The sequence below is a fragment of the Gymnoscopelus microlampas genome, assembly GCF_963454915.1.
Source record: "Gymnoscopelus microlampas genome assembly, chromosome: 10".
Taxonomy (NCBI): domain Eukaryota; kingdom Metazoa; phylum Chordata; class Actinopteri; order Myctophiformes; family Myctophidae; genus Gymnoscopelus; species Gymnoscopelus microlampas.
The window spans coordinates 19,238,563-19,264,587 of record NC_139947.1 but is presented as its reverse complement, the minus strand read 5'-3'; the positions used below and the strand labels follow the sequence as shown (position 1 = coordinate 19,264,587).

At 41.4% G+C, this 26,025-nt stretch overlaps 1 protein-coding gene across 1 annotated transcript in view; it reads right to left on the bottom strand.

Annotated features, from left to right (window-relative positions):
- prex1 (phosphatidylinositol-3,4,5-trisphosphate-dependent Rac exchange factor 1) overlaps positions 1 to 26,025 on the bottom strand; it is a 112,950-nt gene that overhangs the window by 62,455 nt on the left and 24,470 nt on the right. The window contains exons 4-11 of the mRNA XM_084070293.1: positions 21,590 to 21,694; positions 19,338 to 19,439; positions 18,871 to 19,032; positions 15,353 to 15,486; positions 14,967 to 15,082; positions 11,771 to 11,920; positions 7,390 to 7,537; positions 2,217 to 2,317 (exon numbers count right to left, since the gene is read on the bottom strand). Of these exons, the coding sequence (XP_083926419.1) occupies positions 2,217 to 2,317; positions 7,390 to 7,537; positions 11,771 to 11,920; positions 14,967 to 15,082; positions 15,353 to 15,486; positions 18,871 to 19,032; positions 19,338 to 19,439; positions 21,590 to 21,694 (1,018 nt within the window). The remainder of the gene's footprint in view (positions 1 to 2,216; positions 2,318 to 7,389; positions 7,538 to 11,770; positions 11,921 to 14,966; positions 15,083 to 15,352; positions 15,487 to 18,870; positions 19,033 to 19,337; positions 19,440 to 21,589; positions 21,695 to 26,025) is intronic.

Here is a 26,025-nt window from a genome sequence, read left to right as displayed (position 1 = left end):
GGCTTATTTCATAGTGGCTTATTTCATCCATACGTTTTATGTCCTGCCCAGTTGGGACCAAAAATCTAGCACTCATTCAAGATGGAATCTCCGGCCTGGGCCGCGGTGTGGCGGTCCAGGCACCCTAGGCTACAATGCCATGTTCGAATCCCGATCCCGACGACCTTTGGTGCATGTCACTCCCCATCTCTCTTCCCATGTCCTATCATTAAAGGCATAAAAGCCCAAAAACAAATCTTTAAAAAAAAAAGATGGAACCTCCACTTGTCCAGGGGAGATATTACGCTACGAGCTTCAGGCAGTACTACTTGTGAACCAGTAGGTGTACTTAAAGTACCAATGTACGGTGGGCAAACGGACCACTGACGTCACTCTAACTCAGAAATAACATATATGGAGTGTGTTGTCTAACCTCAATGTGTCGTCATGGCATAAGCCGCAATTTTTATATAGGAGTATTTCAGAGAGCTTGTAGATCAGCTATTTTCGATCAGCCACAACTACAAGTGGTTGATGTAGTGTATGTTTTGCAATCATTTTAATCTGCAAAGTAACTACTGTAGTAACTAACGCTGTGAAATAATTGTAGGGGAGTAAAAAGTACAATATTTGCCTCAATATAGCCTGAGATGTAGCATAAAGTCGAAAAAGAAACCGGAAATACTCAGGTAAAGTAAACTACAGTATCTCAAAACTGTACTTAAGTGCAGTACTTGAGTAAATGTACTTAGTTGCTTTCCACTGCACCGCTGGCAGTGACACGCACCACATTAAACACGGACAGACGCCAGGACTAATGTTTCAATGTTTCAACTAGTGCTAGAACACACGCACAAAAACACAAAACATAAACCACAATCCAGGACAAGTTCCTACATATTGCCAATGAATGAAGCCTGGAAAATGACTAAGAATTACACAAGTATTTGGCTGCGGAGGCAGCCAGCTGCAGAAGCAGGCAAACAGAGCCTCATAACATGTACACAAACAGCAAGTCTAGACTTAAAAATGGCAGGAATGCAAATCGTATTAGCCTCATAGATTTACAGTAAACCGAATGACTGCCAATTTACAAGGCGTGCAAATAAGCTGTGAAAATGACAAACATATACTTAAAGGATAACGTTGGAGGCGATGTAATCCATCCTTGTCATCGCGGAGAATTAAAAGATTGAAATGAAGACAAATACTGCATTTGCACTCAAGTAGACACATTGTACTAGTATCACTCGCACTTTCTTTGTACTTGTTCTGGATATAATCAGAGAACAAATAGAGAGTGTGCGAGTGAGTGCCCACGCTTGCGTGCGCACGCGCTTGCGTGCACACGCACGCACGCACGCACACACACACACACACACACACAGTCTTTACTGACGTTTTGATGACTGTTTAGTTATCAACTATCTAATAAATAGGCGGGAAAAGTGGGAATGGAAACAGTAAGGGAGCCAAGGGAGAGAGAGGTAGTGAAGATTAATGGAGAGAGCAAGACAGACAGACAGACAGACAGACAGACGAAAGAAAACAACACAGTGGGTACACAAAGTGATACCAAATGTAACTAAGTACCTTTACTCCAGTAATATACTTAAATACAAATGTGAGGTACAGTACTACTTCCACACTACATCTTAAAGGCAAATATTGCCTATACACTAACATTTTTTGAAAGCTTTAGTCTCTAGTTACTTTGTAGATGTAGATTATCATGAACTGATGATGATGTATTATTATCACCTTTACCAGTTGCAACATCAAAGTGATAAAACACTAATACCTTACTTATTACAATCCAATAACATGATTGTGAAATGGGCCATTCTGCATAATGAGTACTTTTACATTTGTTCCTGACAGTATTTTGATGCAGATTATTTTTGCCCTTTTACTCAAGTAACGTTTTGGTTCATCTCAGAAACATCTTTTAACTCTAAAAGAGCATTTATACATTGTGGTGTAAAAATTCGGGGTACTTCTACCACTGCAAGACAGAAAGGAGAATAGACAAAAGCAACAGAGAAATAAAACCAGAGGAGATACTGAAGCGTGATTCATGCTTCATCGTACAAGGGTGTCGTGTGCAGGAAACAGCAGATCTACAAGCTCATGCCGTGTCATTTCGTGAGCTTGGAGATCTTATTTTTCGGTGCACGACACCATCATACGATGGGATCTAAATGAAGCTTGTGGTAGGATGGAGTGCTTCCTCTCACCGTGGTGGATGATGCCGTTCTCCAACAGGGCCTGTCCCAGATTCACACCCTCGTCAGGCTTGCTGGTCTCCCCACTCTCCATCAACCACGACACAAACTCACTGCAGACACAACACACGACACTGTCAAATACACAACGCAACACACAACACCGTCAAAGACACAACACAATAGGGTGCAGCTGTTAATCGAACTAATCGATTATTTAAAAAAAAAAATCAATAATCAATTTTGGAATTGGAATTGTGTTATTTTCCCTCAATTTCTGTTTTCAAAATATCTAAAATAGCAGACCTACAAGCTCACATGTCGTGAGCTTGTTGATCTGCTATTTGTGCTATTTTTATGTGACACTGTTGTACAAGGAAATATGAAATAGGGCTTAAAAGTGGTTAATCATACTAATTTATATTTATTTAGTTTATAATTAAAAAAGCATCTAACCGTTTGTTCCCATCAATTTGTTGGTATATCAAAAAATAAAACAAGTGATCAAAAAACATGTTTCTCGATTATTCAATTAATCGAGAAAGTACTCGATAGAATAAACGCTATGAATATAATCGACAGTTGCAGCCCTACAACACAACAACAGTAAGATAATAAAGTGTTTATTTAACTCCCACAGTCATTACAGCTCATCATTAGAAAGACAACAAAGAGATAAGTTCTTTCATAGGGTTAGGCTTCATTTATACTCTGTAGTCTGTAGTACAACAGTGCATAGCTTGCCGACAAGGGACACCACAGTGCGATGGAGAATAAATTAAGCTTAAAGCTTGGTGGAAGTAGCATTCATAACAGCCATTTCTCATTAAATAAGTGCCCACAAACTCTTTTAATGACTTTATTACTAACTTAATTACTTAATTACTCACTTAATTAAGGACCATACCAGACTAATTTTGACTTCTGGCCATTAGTAGATTGTCCCTGTCTTCAATAAATGTTGTGTACTTAAGTAAATGCGGTCTATCTTTTAGTAGATCTCAGCCTACATGTTTAAACATCATTCACTGTCATTAATTTTGAAACATTTAAGTTGCTACAGTAGGTATTTCTAATTCACTTTTTAGAAAATCACTACGGCATTTATTTTATCTATAATTACTGTACTACTCTAAGTCAGCTGTTAATACACCTGGAAATACAGTTCCCTACAATTGCTGCATATATATGACAACATGTCTATGTTCATGCAACTGCCAGGCAAGCAAATCCTACATAATAGGAGCAGTTTCCACGTGTCAACGAGCACTGAGCCTTGCCGCCATGTCAGACACAGGCTGTCACACAGGCATCATCACTCAACTGCTGCTGTACTAGCACTATCACTATGTATAAACGTAAAATGTTTGATATCTGCTGCTACAGTATATGTTGTCTCTCCCTAGCACTGCGACATTCTGCCTCATTTTTATTTCCTTAAGTATATTTCATATTGTTGACAATCCTTTCCCCCTGGTTTATTTTCTTCTCTATTCATATTATCTATTTTGAAACGACAAAAGCTTGCACGAAAAATAATTTCACCCACAATTTCACACCTGTAAAATTGTGATATAGCAATAAACCAGAAGTTGAAGAAGTTGAAGTTAATGTGATGCTAAACCAGAAACTGCTTTGGCGTACTGTAACTAGGCATTACGGTCAATGTCAAACCACTGAATGGGGAAATGCAATCAAGAGGCCATGACGCCTCTCTATCCAGTGCAACAGGGGGCATCTCCGTCTCTTGGATTCTCTCAAACAGCGCTTGCTGAAAATCTCATCAAGTCAGAACGGCTAATAACAGCTAATGCAGGCTGCAGGAAATGGAGACTTAATGAAGGGAACGAGACGGCGAGAGGTCAGACAACAGAAAGGAGAGACGGAAGGAGGGAGTGAAAAGAAGAGATGGGGGGGGGAGTGTCTATCAGTAAAGTAGTAGTAGCTGGCAGGGAGAGGGCTGTTACGTTGGATTACTTTCCCTGTGTGAAACAGAGAGGTGTCCTGGTTAACATTGAAATACGCACGGTTAAGGGAAGTGGCTAATTAGATTTTTTTCTGCATCCCCACCACTATCCAAGCTTGGGTTTGTAACTTTTTTCAAATGAAGCTATCAGTCATGTTCTGTGTTTATATCCTCAACACAATCTAGATCCAGCCCTCTGTTTTCAAAACACTGTCATTTCCACCCGAGCGCATTAAAGTGACTTTCCATTCACATTATGGTGCATGTGTGGAATCAGAATCTGTTAATGCCAGAAACAAGGAAGACAGAGTTGACCGTAAGCTAGAATAAACCTAGGAGCAGCATCCACAAGATGGTGAGTGGGGTGGAAGACAGAGGCTGAGCTACTGGACATGATGACAAGGAAAATGCTCTTACCAGAAGCTATACTGACTTTATCACTGATAGGAGGCAACTTGGCCGATTGCAAAAAGTAACTTTTATTGACTATTATTGCTGTACTTTTACCTCCATCTTGCTTTGAAGGGAGTCCTCAACACAAATGTACAGAACAATAACAGAAAATACAATACACAAAGCAGAGCAACATAAATACATCCACACATTTACACACAAAGCAAAACAACATAAACACTTCCACACATATACAGACATGTTCTCCTAGGACTAGCCACTCCCACACTTCACACTTTGTGGAGTCCCCACAAAATACAAACAAAATGTAGTACATGTACACATACCCATAGAAAGCTACAGTATGTATACAGCACATGCACCTATATATACATCAGAGAGTATTTCTTTCCATAACTCAAGTACAATTAGAGCAGGATATTTGATCTTTGATTGAAGATCAGAAAAACACCGATGGATTAAAGAATAAAGAGCTGAAAGGAGGTAATAGACCGAAATGAATTGGGAAGGTTGTGCCTGTCAGATAGAGCTTTAAATGTAAAAGGCACGTCGGCCAATTTCTTTATAAATTCTAGGAACGAAGAAAACAGGATGTTCAGTACGCCTGAAGGGCCGTTCACACCATGGAACGATAACTATGATGATGACCCTGTAGATACAGTATGTCCACACCACAACTATAAGGCAGTGGGATCACTTTCAGAGCAATTTAATGAATGACAGAAACACTGACAGCCAATAAAAGTCCACCCGAATTTACAGGGCGTCACGTTCAACATGTTTACAGAACATCTCATCATTCTTGGTGTGGACACTGGACAGCACTTCGAGCTTCATTTATACTCCATCGCATGGCGGTGTCGCACAGTGAAAAGTACTGACATTCAAGCAAACAAAGTGTTCGCTTCAGTTCTTGTCAACCAGCGACACCAGCGTCCTATACAGCACTATTTTCCAAACAGTGGGTCGGGACCCCCAGGGGGGTCCCCACATGATTTTGGGGGGGTCCCCAGATGAGAGTGAAGTGACAATTTAAGGACTTTTAAATACCTCCAAAAAAGAAATAGACCATTTCTGCATCAAAAGTTATGAACAAACTATTCTATAAAACCTGGTCAAACATTGGCCAAATTGTCAAGAAATAATATAAGAGGGAAAAATGTTGAAATATTTTCACAATATTTATCCGTGGAACCGAGTCAAACTAAATCTAATGCCTCAACTCCTACAATTCCAAATGTCAGGGTGGGGGTCCCCAGTTCAAATATGATTATTTTGGGGGGTCACTGCCTGAAAAGGTTGAGAACCACTGCTATACAGAGTATAAGTTAAGCTTCAGACTATTACAGCATGTCACCCAGCCTGAGCTACATGTAATGATATGAAATGGCTACAGGCATGCTCTCTCTTGCATTCACAGTCAGTCACCATCATGGTTTTGGCCACTACTGTATATATTTTACGGGTTTCCTCAAAACGGTGCCAAGAAGAATTTTAATTACCGCTCGGAATCTCACATAACACTGTCATTTACGTGGCGCTACTGAGCATAATGGAAAACTCATTACTGTACTGTACTGCAGGCACGACTCTCATTGTCCATTCATGGTACTGAACCCCTGGATAATGGCTCATTAGAGCGCCTCACTTAAAATAAGGTCTTCCTCTAATGAGTGTGTGTATGTGCGTGTGTGTGTGTGTGTGTGTGTGTGTGTGTGTGTGTGCATGGGTGTGTGTGCGTGTACAGGGTATTCTTCTAAGTGACCAAAGCACTTGGCTCCCAGGGAAGGGAAATCCTTCCTTGAGCTTCCTGGTTTCAACAGGATGGGCGTTGTATTATTTGTAAGTGTGTGCTTATTCACAATATTTCTACTGTATGTATGTACATGTATGCATGCATAATAACCACAGCTAACTCAGGAAGCAGCTGCTTGATGGCATGAGCATTTCAACAGCCTGGGAGAGGTGATTACAGTGGAAATCATTATGATATGATGAAAGAAATGCTTTAAGATTGATTACCAGTGCCTGCTTATCTTAATACATTCATTTCTCCTCGGGTGGCCGTAGCTTATTGCAATTTGCACATTTCAAGGCCCTCCATAACTCTGAGCATGTACAAATACGGGTCCATTTGGTTCCATTTGTACACTCTGTAAGGGTCCATTTAGAACCACTGACTTAGTGGTTAGATAGGCCTGTCTGGTAGGCAGAACCCCAGTCTATGTGTCCCTGACACATAGACCCCCCCCCCCCCCCGCGCCTCCCCCCCGCAGAATCCAGACTGATTCGCTCCGTTCAGCTGACTTTTTTACTTCGCTTGTCAGTCTGGTAAAGTTTGTCAAGTTTCTTATGTGAAAGGGGAGGTCTCGGACACCCAGGCGCCGAGGATTCTGATTGGTCTGTGGGCGGGGCGAGATCAGAGCCTTACAATGTAATGATCTGTGGGCAGGGCAGGAGCAGAGCCTTCCAATGTAGAATTCAAGCCACTTCCCTTCTTACTGCAATTCGTTGAGCACTATCTAATCAGCAATGACCTGCCTACTGTACCTATCAGGTGACGTTCGAAAAACGTTCTGGAGACGACCAGACTGACAAGTGAAGTAGAAAAGAAAGGCTGCTTAACAGAGCGAATCGGACTGGATTCCAGGCTAGCCATCAGCTGGGTGAAGCTGGAAATGAATTTCCCTTGCGGGATTAAAAAATGTATCCCTTTCCTTTACGAAAGAATGCTTCTTGAAAAAGGCTCCGCTATTTCCAGCATCGGAAATTAAACATGGCCTGAGGAGGTAAAGGAGAACTCACTTTCCCATGAAACACTTGGGCACAATGCTGAGCTTCCGGCGTCTGTCCTTGATGAGGTGTCGGCTTTTGAGCATCATCATGTGGTAGAGCTTCTCTCCCTTCTCTGCGATCATCACGTAGGCGTCCCGCTCCATCCCCAGCTTGAGACCTTTCAAAGAAATCACAGCCTGAAGTTTAGCCAAGAACAGTGGTTCTCAAACATTTCAATTTCAAGGACCCCCATAACACTCAAGAGTTACAGACCTGTAAGGGTCCATGTGGAACCCCCTCGAGGAACCCTGAGGGTCCCTGGACCCCACTTTGAGAACCACAATGACAGGATTGTGCAGTGTGTTTGTGTGTCGTTATATGTCTCAAGGTGGACCACAGTGGAAACAAGCTACGGCTTTTTTGTGTATAGTCCACGTTGGCGTTTTCCTAATGAATGACACTGTTGTGACATTTTTAAACTGCCAATAAAGTATCCTATCCTATGAGACATGAAGTCTTGAAGAACAGATCTTCAAGCTAACAACACGTGTCACATGGCAATACATGGTTAGCTTGAAGGTCTGAATGAAATGAATTAAGTTTAACCTTTCACATCAGCCAGCGAAATAAGACGGACAGACAGACAGACAGACAGACAGACAGACAGACAGAGAAACGGGGGAGAAAACATCACCTCCTTGGCGGAGGTAAGAAAAAGACTGCCTTCTCTTTAACTCAAACCCACTACTGCCATCGTGGCTACTGTGAGGCGAGCGACGTCGACAACAGATGCTGAACGATACAAAGAGCAACATGAAACACAGAAAACGCTTTGACACTTCATCGCCAGACATCGCATCAAAGTCAGAGGACAGACGCTATCATGGGGGGGGGGTGCTTGCCTGGAGGACTAGTTGGTTGGTTGTGTTGTGGCGGGCTGTGGCTAGCATCTGCCACTGCCTTCTGAAAATAATCTAGACGTTAGATCTCTCCCATGTTTGTTTTCCTCTGCACACCACAATGGATGTTGGGTCTGAGAAGGGTGGGGGGGTCCACTGGGGGACTTTCTTGAGTTGGTTAGCTCACTGGGAAAGTGCTAAACTCTACCAAGGGACCCGTTTAGATGGTATTTTATAAACTTGACCACAGATTTCTGAGAGTTAAAACAAACCACCACGAGGCTTTGTAAGAGGCACTGAAACGGTCCCAGCTCCGTTCAAAGGGGCCAACGATGGAGGTGGGGTTAGATTACATCTGACAGCAGCTGGAGGGAACTCAAACAATGGGTGTCATTGAACAACAGACGGGCCTGTCCAGTGCACAGACCGACGGGCTTTGGGCACAGCTGTCCGAGTTTGTTCAGAACGGCTCCTTATCGTCCCACTCTCACTAGTAGACCAGTGGTTCTGAACCTTTTTCCATGTCATGGACCCCCAAATTAATATGTATTTGGCCACGGACCCCCATCTGAAAATATATTTTTTTGCAAAGGTTTAAATGCAATTTAGATGCCAGGTCCATTTGTTGACCTGGCATCCTATAGTTTGTATATTTTCAATGTACTTTTCTTTTCTTTTTTTGATACTATACTGTGTAGACTGATACTGATACTGCTAGGTTCTTGGTTTACCTACAGTATAGGATCCTAGATTACTGAGGCACTACACTGTCTCTATGCATTTGATGTATGTCTTTACCTTGCTTACTGTAAATCGCTCTGGATTAAGAGCGTTTACTAAATGCCTAAATTGTAAATTGTATTTTGTGCCAGGGACCGAATACAAGATTTGTGTTGTTAATGTTTCAAAAATATTCAGTTCAAGTTTTTCACATTTCTTTCTAGATTGTTTTGAAAACGTATATACGGTTAAAGTGGTTGAACTGATTATATTGACTAATGTTGCTGCGGACACTTCGAACCCCCTCAAGGACCCCTGGGGCTCCCTGAACCCCACTTTGAGAACCACTGTAGTAGACATTAAAATCCTCAGTGTTGGTTTAACTCTGAGAGAGTACAAATGTCAGTTACAAATGGATAAATTAACACTGAGGATTTTACTTTATTGTGTCTACTACATTCAAGACTCCTGTGTACCACTGTCACAACACAGATGAGATAATAAACCCTCACACCTCCATAAAGTAGTCCACAAGGAAATTAAACTGGGACTGTTAATTTAACTCTGACAGGGTAAAAAAGGAATGCTTCAGTATTTTAACTCGGAAATTGTAAACAAAAGAAACGAAACAAAAAAGACAGATGCCAGATTAGCCACGGTACCCAATGGCCCTGAACGCTGGCTTTTTCACCCACCATAAACCAGCAACACTCCTAATGTCAATGTCCTCATTTATCCCACCTTCAGAGTTAAAATCAACACTCCACATTTTACTGTGTGCTGGAACAATGAACCCCTCTGTGAGAGCGCCAAATGACCCAACAGCAACACTTTGAAAACGTTACATTTAACCCCACATGCCAGGAACAGAGAATACCACTAAATCACAAGGGGGATAAATGAGGAAATTATCATTAGAGGGTGTCATTTTGTAAATCATGTAGTTGTCCAGATGGGGGCAGAAACAGGTAAAAAGTTCATAAACTGGTTAAGGGGTCTGGGGTCTGGGGATGGGGGGAGTGGGTTGCAGGGCACTGTGGCTAATCTGGCATCTGTTAACATGAGGCTGATTTCCGCCAAGCTGTAACATGATACACATGCCAGCCGCAGCACTTCTTCATACTTCATACTCTGCCCGTTTTCACAACCAGATCAGGTGCTGACACCCCGGAACTCGGCCCCTGATCGTTTACTTACGTACAGCCCAGATTAGAACACATCCGGTTTTCTTGCGGTGGACACAATAACTCAAAATGCAACGTCACAACCATGTGACGTTACGTGTAATCACAGTTAATGTAAACATCTTATTTGGTCAGGTGTTGCACCTAGCTGAGCTCTCATCTCCTCACCATTACACAAAGTTTAATCTAACCAGCACATTGTGCAACCATCTCCCAAACTGTCACAGTCAAGAAAGGAGGGAGGCACAATAAAATCAGAGGTCATTACATAGTTTTTGTTTGATATGCAATGCTGGTACTGATAAGCATAATGAGCAACAAAGTCATTAAGATAATATATTTTCTACCAAAAACCATCATTACAAATAACAGTGATTACAGTATTAAGCAATGTAATCAGGATTATCACTTACAATACCCATAATCATGCAGCCAGAGTGTGAATGCAAACGGTGTAATGGTGCAAATGGTATAATCACCTTAAGTACTTTTCACACAGGAAGCAATTGATCTAGTTATTATACATTTTCAACGAAAGGCGAGCGAACATTCAAGGAGACACGGGCAACCTGTCAGGCAAGACGACAAGCGGGCACAATCCATTGAAACGGTCACATTTGTGCTCGTCTCACGCACACGACCGCCCGCTCCTAGAAAACGTTTTTATATGTACTGTAACACGTAGAAACGCATCTATTCACAGCGAGTGTAGTGAGGTACAGACACAGCGAGACAAAGATAAATATATCTCCTGTTGTGAGCAGGAACAAATCCATTTCAAGTCCCAAATTGGATTGAAGATTTCTTTTTTTGTATCTTTTGTCTAATTTTCAGTTTGACAGAACAAGTTAGACACAGGTCTTGTTTTGGATGTTTATGTGTGTTTGTTAAGTCTTCCATAAATTTAGTCTTCCATAAATTAGACATGGTAGAAAACGATGAAACTGTAGCCTAAACCATTATTATTTTTAACAGTGGATGAAACAGATTAATGTTTACAGTATATGTGTGCTGTCTGCAATCTTTGCAATCTTTCTTGGGTAAACGTGTTTAAAACAGCTATCAATCTCAATTTATTTTTTTGCAGAAATGTTAAATCTCTATTCTGATGGTAATCATTGCTACAGAGTTTTTGTTGGGTAATGAGAGTCCCCCCGTCTCTCCAGCTCTTTAACGAACCGAAAATAAATGTTCAGGTGTGTTGCCAATTTCATCCAATCAGGAGAGAGAACCCATTTATCAGCTTCACTTTATAGTGTACCAAGTCCAATTTTGTCAGCTCTTTTTTTGCTTGTTTGTTTGTTTCATGACATCCAATTTAACTTGTTTATCTTGCATTCTGCATGGGTTATCTCTCTTGATTGGTTAAAATTGGTATCCTGACTTATCCTGAATATAGAGCAATTTAACATTTTACTTAATGAATACTGGTTAAATGCATATCCCCAAGGGGACAATACAGTTAAAATCAAATCAAATCTTTGTTGTACAACAGTGTTGCATACCAAAAATAGCAGATCGTGTTAAAAGCTTGTAGATCTGCTATTTTCGGGCATAAATCAGGCTTGAACATAGACTGCGAACACTCCAGTTGGAGCCGTCACTCACTCTCTCTCTGCTCTCGTTCCCTCAAGATGGCGTCCAACCACCTCTGTTTGTCATCCGTGTTCTTGGCCATGCAGACAAACCACTTGTTCTTCGCCGTGTTGTGAATCTTCCAACCGTTGGTCACCGTGTAGTTGTTGCTGTGATAGTCCGCTGGAAGGATCACAATGTATCATTAAAACATTTGAACTACATGAACCCTAGCGTCCCTATTCTGGGGCGAACTGTCGGCGAAAATAGCCTCTCTACATCACCTTGTAGATCAGGAGGAAAACAGTAGGGGGCCTAGTATAGAGCCCTGGTGGACTCTGGTCAACTACTAAGTATAAGTGGTTAAAGAAACAAGTCTTCTCCAATGTAATTTCCACAACGCTCACACACCCATTTGTTCTATTTGAATCACTTTTAATACCAGAGTATCGTCAAAAAGTGAATATATATGAAAACTCCACAAAGATCATTTATCAGTTTCAGTTTTTTTTTGTTCCAGTTCCAAGCATGTTATTTAGTTTTGTTCAGTCACTTCCAAAGTCCTGTATGAGTTATCATCCTGATCGGATTAAATTAGGATCCCAATCTGAAAATGTATTTTCAATGTTTATTAAAGTGGCGGAGAGATGGGGAGAGTCTTATTACTGAAGAAACATGCCATTGGTACCACTAATATTAACCTCAATTGACCTAAATTGTGACTACAGGGAAATTATGAGCTTAATCACATCATGCATAATTACATAAATGGACAGCCATAAATGCTTTGCTAGTCAAGCATAGATTTATAAGATGAGTTAATTTGATAGAGACTTTTACTCTTAGAATGATCAAATTAGAATTATCAAATGTAATTTCTACACTCCCAGTTAGATGAACACTGAGGATTTTACTTTGTACAGTGCAGTGACAGGTCGTCGTTTCATTGACTCTCTCATCATGTTCTAATTTGACCCCCCATTCAGCTGCAGGTGACCGTCTGCTGAATAATGAATGCATTCATTATACTGTGGGTCACAGAAATAGATCTGTAAGTATCTGTCAGTCCTTGTCCCTTTATGTCCATATATGGAGATGGTCATGATGGTCATCAGTGTATGCTCATATATGGGCACAGCCCCTTTTGTGCCCATATATGGAGCTGACTTATTTGTTAGCGCCCGATGCCATGACGACACATTGAGATTGGACAACACACTCCATATTTTGGCGTAGCTGCATTGGGAAGCCGGTCCCCCCTTAATCCAATTTCAATATAGGATAGGATAATGATATGCCCAAATTAGGGACACCAGCTTGAAAGTGGTTAAAAACTGACACCTGAGCTACATAATTGCCAATACCCATGTTGTCAAAAAGACAAATAATGGCAGATATATCTGCCAGACCAATAAATAGGCAGAAATATAACTGAAGTCTTATGTACTGTAGGTAATTAATATGTGCTAATTTAACCCGTTAGTGCAAAACTGGACCCATTATTATGATGCAAACTGCAGATTCCTATCCGTGTTGTCCACAGATAACCGTTGTAACTTATGCAAGCCGTTCAGTAACCCACACGATCACATCATCATCACCCTCCCTCGCCAGATACCAGGACCGCACAGTGAAGCGCGTTGAATATTTCGAGACCCGTGCTTCTGAGAATTAGGCATGTTTTTGTTTGTGGTTTTCCTCTTCAACAGTCTCACTGCAACAGCCAACAAGCCACAGTCAAAGAGAAACAAGGCGTGGAAGCTTGTGAACCATGTTGCCCTCAGTGTCGAAAAACAGAGGACACACACACGAGAGAGAGAGAGAGAGAGAGAGAGAGAGAGAGAGAGAGAGAGAGAGAGAGAGAGAGAGAGAGAAAGAATACATTCCTAACCTTTTTTTTACCTTGTTTAACCTTTTAGCCTTATTTTTAAATTTATATTATTTATTATTTATATTATTCTATTTTATTTAATTACGTCCAGAACTATTCTTATTATTATCGTTTGTATATTGTACTATACTACTATTGTTGTTGCAGTCTTGCGGACCATATCACACAACCATGCTTGTACTGTACCTGCTGTAAGTTAGTGACAAATAAGAGCGAGAGAGAGCAAGAGAGCGAGAGAGAGGAAGTTGAACAATGTGTTTACTCCTGAGGCGTACACTAACCACCTAGCCTCACTGGCCTGCCTCTGTTTGATTTGTTTCATGCTAACCCATACGAAACCACCAAAGATAATGGAGTCGGATTATAGGCTATTCACAAAGCTTTGATCTCAACCTGTGCTTTGCCTGCCAGTGCGGCTCAGAGAGAAGATGGGGAGATGATGAGATGGAGGAGATTGCTGCTACATCTTCTGAGACTGTGAGAAGAATGCATTTCTGCTCTCAAACTGTCAAGCACCAGGGTTTATCACCCTGCCTCCCAAAATGTATATTACAATCACTATTAACCACTTAACCCTATATAAACTGTGTTGACCGGTGTTTCCCAGGGGTCTACTTTCTTTCTTTTTGTTTTTTGCTCTGTAACGCACTTTGAGCTGCATTCATGTCATGAAAGGTGCTATCCTACTATAATCCTACTATAATTCTAGTAACCTCTGTGCGTTTGTAGTGGTGGTGGTGGTGAAGCTACCCGGTTCTCCCCACTGGCTGGACCAATTGCTCTGATTTTGCACACAGCCATTGACCATTACCATCTGAACTTAACTGTGAAGCCCGTTTTTCAATTTCATCAAATCTCAGCTTCTTATTAGCGTTTTTGTGTCAAAGAATGTCGTCCCATAGCTGCGGCTGCCCAGCTATGGGACAAACTGCCTCCCGGGTTGCCAGATCATGTGCGTATATCCCCCCACGGCTGCGCCGACCGGGTATGGTCTAGTATATAAATAAAGTTTATTATATATTATTATTACTAGGCGACCTACTTGCTTTCTCTCTATACCAAATTTCTTTGCCAACAATTAGCCGATCTACAATCTCGCAACGCGTTTGTACATAAGTAGAGAGAGAAAGCGAAATCCCCACAGATACAAAGGATAAGGGCTCATTTGTCAGCCAAATAGATGTTATTTTCATCGCTAACTATGAGTATAAAGTATAAATGGGCAGCCGTAGCTGAGGGGGTAGAGAGGGAATCGGATGGTTGCCAGTTCGACCCTCTGCTCACTCAGTCTACTTGCTCAAATGAGGCTTTGCTCTGCTGGACTTGGCTCACACAGACCTGTTCCATCTTCCACGTTCTCCACCTCCATCACCTCCGTGTTGATCCGTCCTCTGAACACATAGAGAGGACCGTTGATGGACTTGGTCCTCTTGCTTGACTTCTTTTGGGAAACTCTGGGAAAACGAGACACAACACCACAACAGTTTCACTATGTGAGGCAAATATCTGCTGCCAGCTCTCCTGCTGTGAGAAATGACTTAAGTCTTTAAACACACATACACATTCACAGGCATGTAGGGTTTTTCTTGTTTTTGTTTGCATACTAATGACTTCTGTACACATATAGGAAATCGGGAAATTAGCTCCAATTTTCCAGCTCTGCGAAAAGGGTAATCTCAGCAAAATGAAGAACTTTTTTTCAGCAGCTTGCTGGAGTTTCTCACCTGGACTTCCTTTTGCAGTAGACGAGGAGGTTGTCGAATAGGAAGAAGACACGCTCCTGGATGTTGCCTGCTGAGATCTTCAGGAGGTTGCCGTGCAGGAGCAACTCTGTGGAAATATCTGTGAGGTTGGTTCCCTGAAAGAAGAGAGGAGATGGCAACGTATCACAAAGGTGGATCATCCATGAGGTTTGAATTGCAGTTTTCAGCTCTCATTTACTAGAGACCGACCAAAATCAGTCTGGCTGATACATCGGCTAGTATTTGACTTTTTTTGACGGCATCCGTAACAACAATTAGGCAGCCAATGTGTTTTGGGCATGTCATTATAAGCTGAAAGAGTTCACACATTTTTTAAAATAGCAGATCTACAAGCTCATCGAAATGTTGACAACAATAAAAATCACTGAAGAGTTCAGTCCATTTTGGGTCAAAAGGGTCAAAGGTCACAATCAAGGTCAGGATCAAAATTGAGGACGGTTAGGACGATTTTGTTGGCTGCCCTCATAGAAGAAAAAATTACAACAGTCTACAACATAATCCACTGGTAAACATCAAAGTTACATAATCATTCAACTTTCAGGACCTTACAGAAGTTGGCACTGTCAAGTGTTTTTTTTAATTATAACGATAATTAACCACCATGAACCCCATGAACCACCATGAACCCTATAGCATCCCTATTCTGACTCACAATGCTTTGCAACATGACACATTGTGAGCTTGTAGATCTGCTATTTTCATTATAACACAATGACGTGGTTAATGTGTGATTGATTCAAGAGGCTTCATTGCCAAATGCTTTTCAAAAACACTTGTATCCACAAATTATTTGATTTGAGCCCAGCATGGGAACTTTAATGTCTGAAGTCCGCATCCCATCTTGAAAAACTGACAACTTTCATGAAACAATGCGATGCAGCTGTAAAAACATTTTGTTTTCATTCCATTGTTAGTGAAATCAAAGAACAAGAACTCCAACTGACTAGAGCACACAGTTTACAGTGTGCAGCCTCAAACGCTGCCATATCCCTGACCTTTACACATGAACCAGAACTCATTGTAACTGCACTGAGTGACGCCAGCCCTACTGCACAGCTGGAGGCTGGAGCTATAGAGCTTTCACTGGGTTCATACTGTATGTGTAAACGAAAAGAACAAAACAAAAATCTAATTGGTTAATTTACTCCAACTCCATCAAGCAGTTTACAACATCTATGGTGGCAGTGAAATCCATTGAAAGTCATGTATATTAGTGTGCAGGCTGCTATCACTGAATATCTTTAATCAGCAACAATAACAATAAGTGGTAAACTTTAATTTAATCTTTAAACTTAAGTCTAAAAAAGTGACTACACCTACATGTATTGGAATAGCATAGACCAAAAAACACTCAGGCCTGTGGACATCTTTCTCCAGCACTTGTGGAATAAATTATGTGTGTGAGTGTGTGCGACACACTCACAAACACCAAACCTATTTGGAATTCAGCGCTGACAGGCCTGGGAGCATGTTTGTGACGGACCTACAGTATAATGTTGCACTCCATTGATTCAATCTCATATTTAACTACCCTGAGTGGAGGCAGGGGTGGGTGCTTCAAGGAAATGAGTACGCCTGTGGGCTAGGTTGAGTGAGAGTGTGCATGTGACTGTGAGTGTGTGTGTGTGCATGTCCGAGTGTGTGCGAGTGTGCGTGCGTGCGTGCGTCTGTAGATGCGTGGTAGTCTAAATGTATGGGTGTGTCTGTGTGTGAGGTGCATCAAAGCAGTGATAATGCATTTGAGCCTGACTGTGCACTATTAACTTCCATTATGACTAGAGGTGATTAGCCAGGAGAAGAGAGGAGAGGAGAGGAGAGGAGAGGCTAATGCCTGAATTGATTGAACTGCTGAGAGAGAGACAGAGGTAGAAGAAAATCAGTGCTAAAAGGATGTCAGTGTCTGTTAAATAAATCCAATTACAGAAATGTGTTACTTGAATATTTCCACAAAATATATCAGAAGAGGAATGAGAAAGCATAATCCATATTCACTCCGTAAACCTACTCATTTTGAATAAATAATGGCGCCTTTTCTTTGCGCGTTTCATTGGACAAGCATTGCCAGGGTCAAATGCTGACATTTTTCAAAGAAGAGCGGACCCCTCTTTTTCTGAGAAGGCTTTATGCATGCGAGCCTGGAGCCCCCCATCCCCTCGGAGTCTTCTGATTGGGTAGGATGCCAGTTGGCATGCCCGTTGGCACACTGAGTGGGCAGATTGTCCACTCGGTGCCTGGGAAGACAAGGCTTCCGTTGTGGTGGGTGAGGGCGGCGTGAAAAATGTGCTAGACGCTCTGCTTAGCTTTCACTCGCTGTCCGAGGCCCCCTCGCGGAGCGCTAATTTAACTCTTAAGGGTTAAATGAACGCTTTCCGTTTTTACAGTGCGAGCAGCGCTTGGACTGAATGAAAAAGCGTTTAAGTCTCAGATAGATGGTGAGGTCTTTTGCTGAAAGTAGTCTGGATGTGGTTGTCACCGGAGCGAGAAGCGGTTCATCTAACACTGAGGATTTTAACAGCGCGAGGACGCTCCATTTAGCCCAGCCTGTTGTCCAGCCTGTCATCCAGGGCTGGGCCATTAACTGAAAATATATCAAAACAGATATTTAGAACCAATAACCGACTTAAGTCTTTATCACGTAGGTTAATCGAATAATCAAGAAGCAGGGTTTTTAAAAAAAATCTTATATATTTACTTATTTCTAGTCGATTTTTTTGATTCTTTATAATCGACTAAATGGACTAGTCTGATTAACCACTTATGGCCTGTATTATACTTCATTGTAATGTACAAAAATAGTGGGAAAATAGCCAATCTACAAGCCACAAGCTTGTAATCATAATCGAGACAGGGTCTGAAATAATCAGGATATTGATTTGAAGTCCGATCGCCCAGCCTTAACCCTTGGTTTACCACAATGCCTATCTCCACTCTCTCTCTTTATCTCCTCAGGTCCATGCATCTCATCTCTATTCTATTTTATTCCCCAATGTCTCCCTGTGCACCCTGGCCCCTCTTAAAGGAATAGTTCACCCAAAAAATTACTTGTTTTCTATCGATCAGTCACCCCATGGAGACTTTCATGGATATTCTTTTAGTTTTTGTTAGTCAATAATTTGACCAGCGGACCGATAGGCAGCGGTTCCGGTAGGAGACACAAAGGAGACTCTTTGTGTCTCCTACCGGAACTGCTGCCGGTCATCAAATTATTGGCTTAGGAATGCGACAAAAACAAAAAAATATCCATGAATTTAAGTCTCCATGGGGTGACTAATCGATAGAAAAAAAAGTCATTTTGGGGGTGAACTATCCCTTTAACCACTTTCAACTAGGAATCGCTATTTTGGGCATGTCATTATAGATGAAAGGACAAATAAAGAAATCTTGAATCTTGTTCTAATGCTATCCCCTGATGCTAAACCCTGATTGCTAATTTGCGCCGACGCTAGCAGCCCCTGACGCTAACCCCATACGCTTCTCACCTCCCAACCCTCGATGTGGGACTGCAGCTGTTCCAGAGCTTCTAGCTTCTCCATCTGCCTCTTGGTCTCGTTGATGTTGGAGCAGACGGCCTTCATCACCTGCAGGGCCTCCTCCACTGCAGGGTAATCTGCATGTTTCTTCGGGGTCCTCTTCAGAAGCTCCTACATGGTCAGGAAGAAACCAGAGAACTCAACTATCTTTTCTCCAAGGGCTACATTGAATAGAATACAATGGAGTAAAAGTGGTCTTATGGAGGAACTAAGCTGATATTTAAAATTCTAAATTCAAAATGATTCACTTTTCATCTAGAGCTAGAATACATCCCTGAATATCTGAGGATTTCGCAGAAACTCAAGTGTAAATTTAACTTAAGAGTTTGTAAAAATGGACCCTCACAGATCCATTTTAAATCCATGTTAAATGAACAGTCCAGATTGCAGGGTTATGGCAGTGGTTTCATCAGTACCTTCAGCAGCAGAGGATACTTGCAGATCCTCTGGATGGGAGAGAGCAGGTAGCCCTCCAGGGGAATGTCAGTGCTTTTCTTTCCCCCCAACAGCATGCAGTGCTGAAGAGAAGAACAAATATACATATTGAACTGCAACATCTACATTAGGACAAGGGGTTTAACCCTGATGCTGATAATTACGTCGTCTTGTCGTAATTATGGCGCGAGGCAACTTTAAGCACTGTAAAGGGGATCTTTAATCTCTAAGACATTATTCAACAACACTGGGAATAGAGCATTTCAATGTTCTGTAAAAGCTACAGTAACTGCAGTTATTGTGCAAATGACAAATAAACTTTGATTTGATAATGTTCCTCTATTCCACTTGACCTCCTTTAAACCAACTTTCATTTCACCCCCCCCCCCCCCCCCTTCCTTTTCTCCTACATTAGAACACTTCTTTCTTTCAGTGATACAGAATACACAAAATTAAATAGCAAGCAAAACCATCATATAGGAGGACAATGATCTATTGAACTGAAACATTGAAAATGAAAATAATCTGTCGTTTAGGATGGCCAAATCTGAGCCTGGGTCTCCTTCTCCACCCTGTTGCGACATCAATGAGCTGAACCAGCTTTGTAAGCCTGGGTCACAACCCTCTGATGCAACATAATAGACTGAGTCATTCATTCATTCATGTGTCCGTTAATCCGGTAGTTTTGAGTTATCACAGGACTCAGACAGAACTCCCTATCAATAAAAAGACAGATGGCAATTCACATTACAATCTTAATCATGGCAACTGCAAAACCATGTGTGTGCACTGTACTTGACTGTGCTAGTGAAACATGACCTGAGCCACTCCCACACATCACTCTGGCAACACAGTGGTGGTGGTGGTGGTGGCCCCATCTCAAACCCCGGCAAGGGGGCCTATCTGGAGGAGGTGGCAGGCCTGTCACAGTGGTGTTGTGTCACAGTGTGCCAGGAAAACAGCCTCTTCCTGAGGCAAGGTGGAGTCTAAAGACTTTCAGTCTCCACCACAACCCCTAGCACTTGTACCCTTTTTAATGCTAGCTGTACAGTATATTGGTTACTTATTATTTAGATTTGTTTTTGCTTGACCACAATGTTAAGAATATTTTTCTAAATAACATTCATGTTGTTTAGCCTGATGCTAAGTGTGATTCTTACCTGGTATACTAGTTTCTATAAAGCACTAGTACACTGTTCTCTTTGCACTGTACTTATGTGACTATTTATCTTTTTGTTTGTTTACTAAGATTCAAGCTTACTCTGATCTTGCGCTAGTAAGTCACTCTGGATAAATGCCTAAATTGTAAATTGTAAAAAGAATTCTAGTCCTGTGAAGCAGTAAAAGAAAACCATCATGCAACAGCTGGCTGGCCTATAAGACCTTCAGATTACATCAGACTTGCGCTCAGAGGCCCCATTTCCCTGCGTACATTGTCCAGGACCCCCTAGCTCATTGTCCAGGACCCCTGGCTCATTGTCCAGGACCTCCTAGCTCTGGTGTCAAAACATGGAAACAGCTGTTGGCAGAACCGCCGCAAGAGCAAGTGAAGCGACCTTGACGATGCTCGCATCCTGCGCTTGAACCCCAGCAACCTCGCAACAAGTTCCTGCCCTCATTAAAGTGTAAACATTGGAAACGGAGTTGACGTGATGAAAGGATGCAGGGAAGGACGGGGAAAAAGGAAAGGAAGGGGTGAAGGAAAGGGATGTGGGGCAGAGGAAGGAGGCAGTAAAGAGGACAGGAAATAAAAAAGTGTTAAAAAACAAAATAGCAGCGTTGTTTGTTTTTAAGGCAGTAAGCAACACCAATGCACTACAGAGAATAAATTAGGGTCATTAGAGCAGGGGTTCTCAAAGTGGGGTCCGGGGACCTCCAGGGGTCCTTGAGGGGGTTCCAGGGGGTCCACAACAAAATATGATAATATAGCATTTAAATCAGTTTAATCCGTTATATATATATATATGTATTTGAAAAAAGCCAATCTACAATCTCGCTTGTAGATCTGGTATTTTAAAAGAATCTCGAAAAAGTGTATATATGAAACATTTTAACAACATAAATCTTGTATGGGGGTCCCTGACTCCCTGGCACAGGATATTTTCAGATGGTGGTCGGCGGACAATTACATATTCATCTGGGGGTCCTTGACATGAAAAGGTTTGGGGACCACTGCATTAGAGGAATGATGGAGGAAAACACAAAGCTTTGAAATGAGAGCATAAGTCCTCACCAGGAGGAAGGTCCTGATGTGGGGGATCTTGTTGAGCTCCATTAGAAGTCGCAGAGCCTTCTCATGGTTACTGCAGTATTCCCCATATACCGAGAACCTCCCCTTCTGGAATACACAGGACAGGTCAAACACACGTTAGAACACCATAAGACATTTAATCACACGACCTATGAATCACAAGTTGCTGTTCTGGGCATATCATAATAGGTGAATGTTCGGCGGTGATGGATGAATATTCTGCAAAAAATTATGAATAGGATGAATAGATTTGGCAACAATGGATGAACATTCAGCCAACATTTGGCAAAATAAATAGCAGAACTACAAGCTCCCAATGCGTTGCAACGTGGCTATTTATGCTATCAGATGTACAACAAAGTATACAGGGTTTAAGTGGTTAAATGGCTGGCAGCACTTATTTTTTCATGTATTTTTTAAAGATATTTTTGGGGCTTTTTCGACCTTTATTGACAGGACAATAGGCTGACAGGAAATGGGGGGAGAGATGGGGGGATGACATACAGCAAAGGTCGTCGGGAACGGGAGTCGAGCCCGCGACCCGCTGTCAAGCCGGATTACCAGCATAAGTGGTACGCGCCTGGACCGCTAGGCCAGTGGGCGCCCCAGGCTGGCAGCACTTCTACTCCACTGAGACGAGTGATAGGGAAGATGACAGCATAGGACACGCACCAGAGAGCGGGTTCAAGTGGATGCTGAATCCTGACGCTACCATTCAGCATTTAAAATGTATCTACAAATATACATGTATGCTTGACATTTTAAATCTTCAATCCATTCGTTTTATCCGTGTTGGTCTTACTCATCCGATGGAGAGAGGTTTGGAATTGTAATGATGTCTGAACTACAATAAAGATAATTTTGTTGACATTGTCAACAGGTAGGTTTCCTACTAACCGACACCAGGGTCTAATGGTATAATCTGGGATTTTTTATGAATATCTCCATAAAGGATTCCATAACCCCAAATCATTTCATTTTTGCATTTCATAAAAAGTGCTGAGGAAGGCCTAGGGCGGAAATGGTTTGTTTCCTTCTGCATTATTAAAAGAGTTACAACTTATTTTCTAATGCTGATGTTTTTGTGCATTTTATTATAGCCTTATATCTGGTTCAGACAGCAGCCCAGCACTAAAATTGTTGATTGGGATTTACATTATAAAGACGTAATTGTATCCCAATAGGCATACACAAGTTTTATACATGAGACTACTGGGTACACTAAAGCTTCAGCAGGAATCCTTTCCACTCTAAATCACCGCTGCAATTGAACCTTGCTGCTCGCAAAAATTATATCTTTACAAATACTTTAGCTAACCTACCACTTTATTCATGAGATGGTGGCTAGATGGTCAAATCAAGTGTTCTTTAAATAGTTTACGTGCTTCTAACTGTGACCCTTTCATTTCCGAAAGGGGGGACTTTAAAAGCTGAGCCTGCTCGGAAATAAACCACTCACACCCAGAATAACTCAAAGACTGCGTTTGTCCCTTAGATAAACACACGTTTCTTCCCTTCATTCTCCGTAAGTGGAATTTTCTGAGGGCGTCTGGATAAGAAGGCAATATCAGACATAACCCAATCACAACCAAGTCGAGCCACAATGGTTGTTTTTCAGCAGGAGCATAATGATGTCATTGTGGGTTCATGCTCAGCTGCTCCTGTGCGGGATGCACTGTAACTCCCTACTACCTCGGACTTTTTAAAGTGAGACATGATTCAAAATAACCTATACATGGATGCATAAATGTTGTACTGATACAAATGTGTTTTATGATTAATTTGAATGATGCACATGTACAGTATTAACAAACAATAATAAATATAAAATCTTACTGGTGTGCTCAAATATATAGAAGTTTATATACATTTAAGCTTCTGTGGCAATATGTTGCAAATTCATAAAACACAGCACTTTCCCACTGTATTTCTGTATTTCTGTGAAAGCATAGCGTGAAGAACACAGACTCGGCAGTCGGCACCAAAGCTATCATGCTGGCAGAATGATGAGGAGCCAGGCTTTTGAGGTGTGGAGAGATTAATTAATGATGTCTCAGTGTCTTTTGTCTAATTTTAGAACAGACATTCTAACTTTTGCTGTAGACGGGCCAAGAGTAGTCAATGTCCCTTACCGAGTGACTGACCCCACTGTAGAAATGTGCACACAACCACTTCCTCATAATGTATGCAACCCAACAAACCAATTGTACAAAACACCAGGGATGTGTACATTACGTGCATCAACACATTTCTGTGTTCTGCTTTCCAGACACAAGTCAACACAGAACCATTATGCACTGAAATTATCCCACGGTCAGCGATGTACAGGTATTTAATATTTCAGTGACTGAGCAAAACGCAGTCAAGCCTTTATATTGTTAGACAAAACGGAGAAGCAGGCCTGCAGAATGCAGCCATTTGATGCCATTTTGTAATTAGTTTTCCCAATGGTGGTTTAATTAGTCCCCTGTGTCTGCCCTATCGCCTGAATACTGTACTGTACAGTACTGTGAAAAAAACTATTCTATGTAGTTTGATGTATGGGAAACCTAATGCTCATTTCAATGCTATTGCTCATGATCAAGATGATCTAATTCAACATGACAATGAAAATACTTTGTCATGACTTATCCAACAAAAATCTAGATAAATATAATGTTTTCTTTGTTTAAAAAGTAAGTACATCCCTAAGTACAACACCTTCATCCTATCAAATGCCTACAAGTTGAATAATTTACACCGAACAGGTGCAAATGATTAGAGTATCATTAGACATGGTCATATGGACGTCCCTGCCTCACATAATGATTGGAAACCATCTATAGTTGCTGTTCACTTGTGTGGTAACGTCATGCGAGATGAAAAGAGTTCCCCCGAGGACAGGAGAAGAAAGACTGTTGATGTCCATGCCCAATTGATGGCGTTGGGTTTCAAAGCCATCTCCAAGAAATTCAAGTTAAGCATTCCACTGCTCATAAAGATCATCTATAAATGGAGAACATTTTATACCAGTGGAAATGTCTCCCGGCCAGACCGTTTCACTGAGTTTCAGTGATGTTGAACACTAAGCGTTCTGCATCTCTGGCACACAATAATCCGAAAGGACGCGGTCCAGGCGATGCATGTTTTTGTTTACGTTGATAATGATAAATTGTAAACAACATATATCAAAATCACTCAATGTTTACAATGACAATTGTTTATTGTACCAAACTGCATTCGTTGATGGTCTTATAAACACTGCTAGCCACTGAGACTAATGGTTACCTTCCAGGAAACCACTGGATTATGCTCATTTCAGTACAGTTGAATATCAATTTGCAGAGACTTGAAGTATGACGTTAATCCAACAAAGTGAAATTTGACACTTATGTTTTGTCCTATAACTATTGAAATGTACAGTAGGTCCTACAATCACAATTCTCCTTTTATCCCCTTCTAGCTTTTACTAACTTTAACTGGCACTCTCTCCCTTTTATGTGTGCAGACACAAGCAAATTGTATACTCAGCACTTTAAACACACTGACATTGAAACGTTTTATTCATTCTAGAAAGAAAGCATTTTCAGTTCCCCAAATCCTGCCACCAGAACAGAACAGAGATTAGACGACAAATAAGAAGGAAGTCACCGCCAGGTTTTAGAGAATTTCTATGTTAGTGAGCCCAGGGCACAATGAGATCAATAATGAAAACAAAATGTCATTACCACCAATAATGTGGCAGATAGGAAGCATATGAAATTGACACTATTGTAACAACATAGTTTTTTTCAGTATTTCTATTTTGTCCCAATTGAGTTGCTGCCAATTTTCCCCCCATGTGGACGGCAGTCACAGTTGCTCCCAACCAACTATGTTCAGACTTCCAAGAATGCCCACAACACAACTTTGCGCAGTCTTACTAAAATTATAGTAAACAGGTTCCATTTAGGAAAATAAAAAAAATGCTTTGTCAGTCCCTGCCTATGCTGCTCAGAGCCCATGTGCAAAATGATATACTGTAGTAGGATAAAGGTCATAGTTGAGACAGACTGGCTAAATATAAGACATTTTGTATTTTACATGATCTTATTATACTAAACACTGTATACATATTGCTGTGAGGTGGGGTGGGCCTTGAGGATTGTTTGAAATAATAGTGGTCCAGAGCTAAAAAAAAGGTTGAGAACCGCTGCTCTATGGCAGATGTTCTAACTGGCCCACTTGTGTTTCAACAATTCAGCTATTGATCCATTCTGTAATCTGGTGCACAGGGATATTGACCAGCTTCTGGAGACGAGGGTAGAATGGAATGTGAGATCTTGCGTTCTCTGCATAATCCCACACCCATTGGGGGTGACTTGAGTCTTATGAACCAGGATAACGATATACAGAGTATAACATCTGAAATATACCATATATGAAAAAAGGTCTCAGTC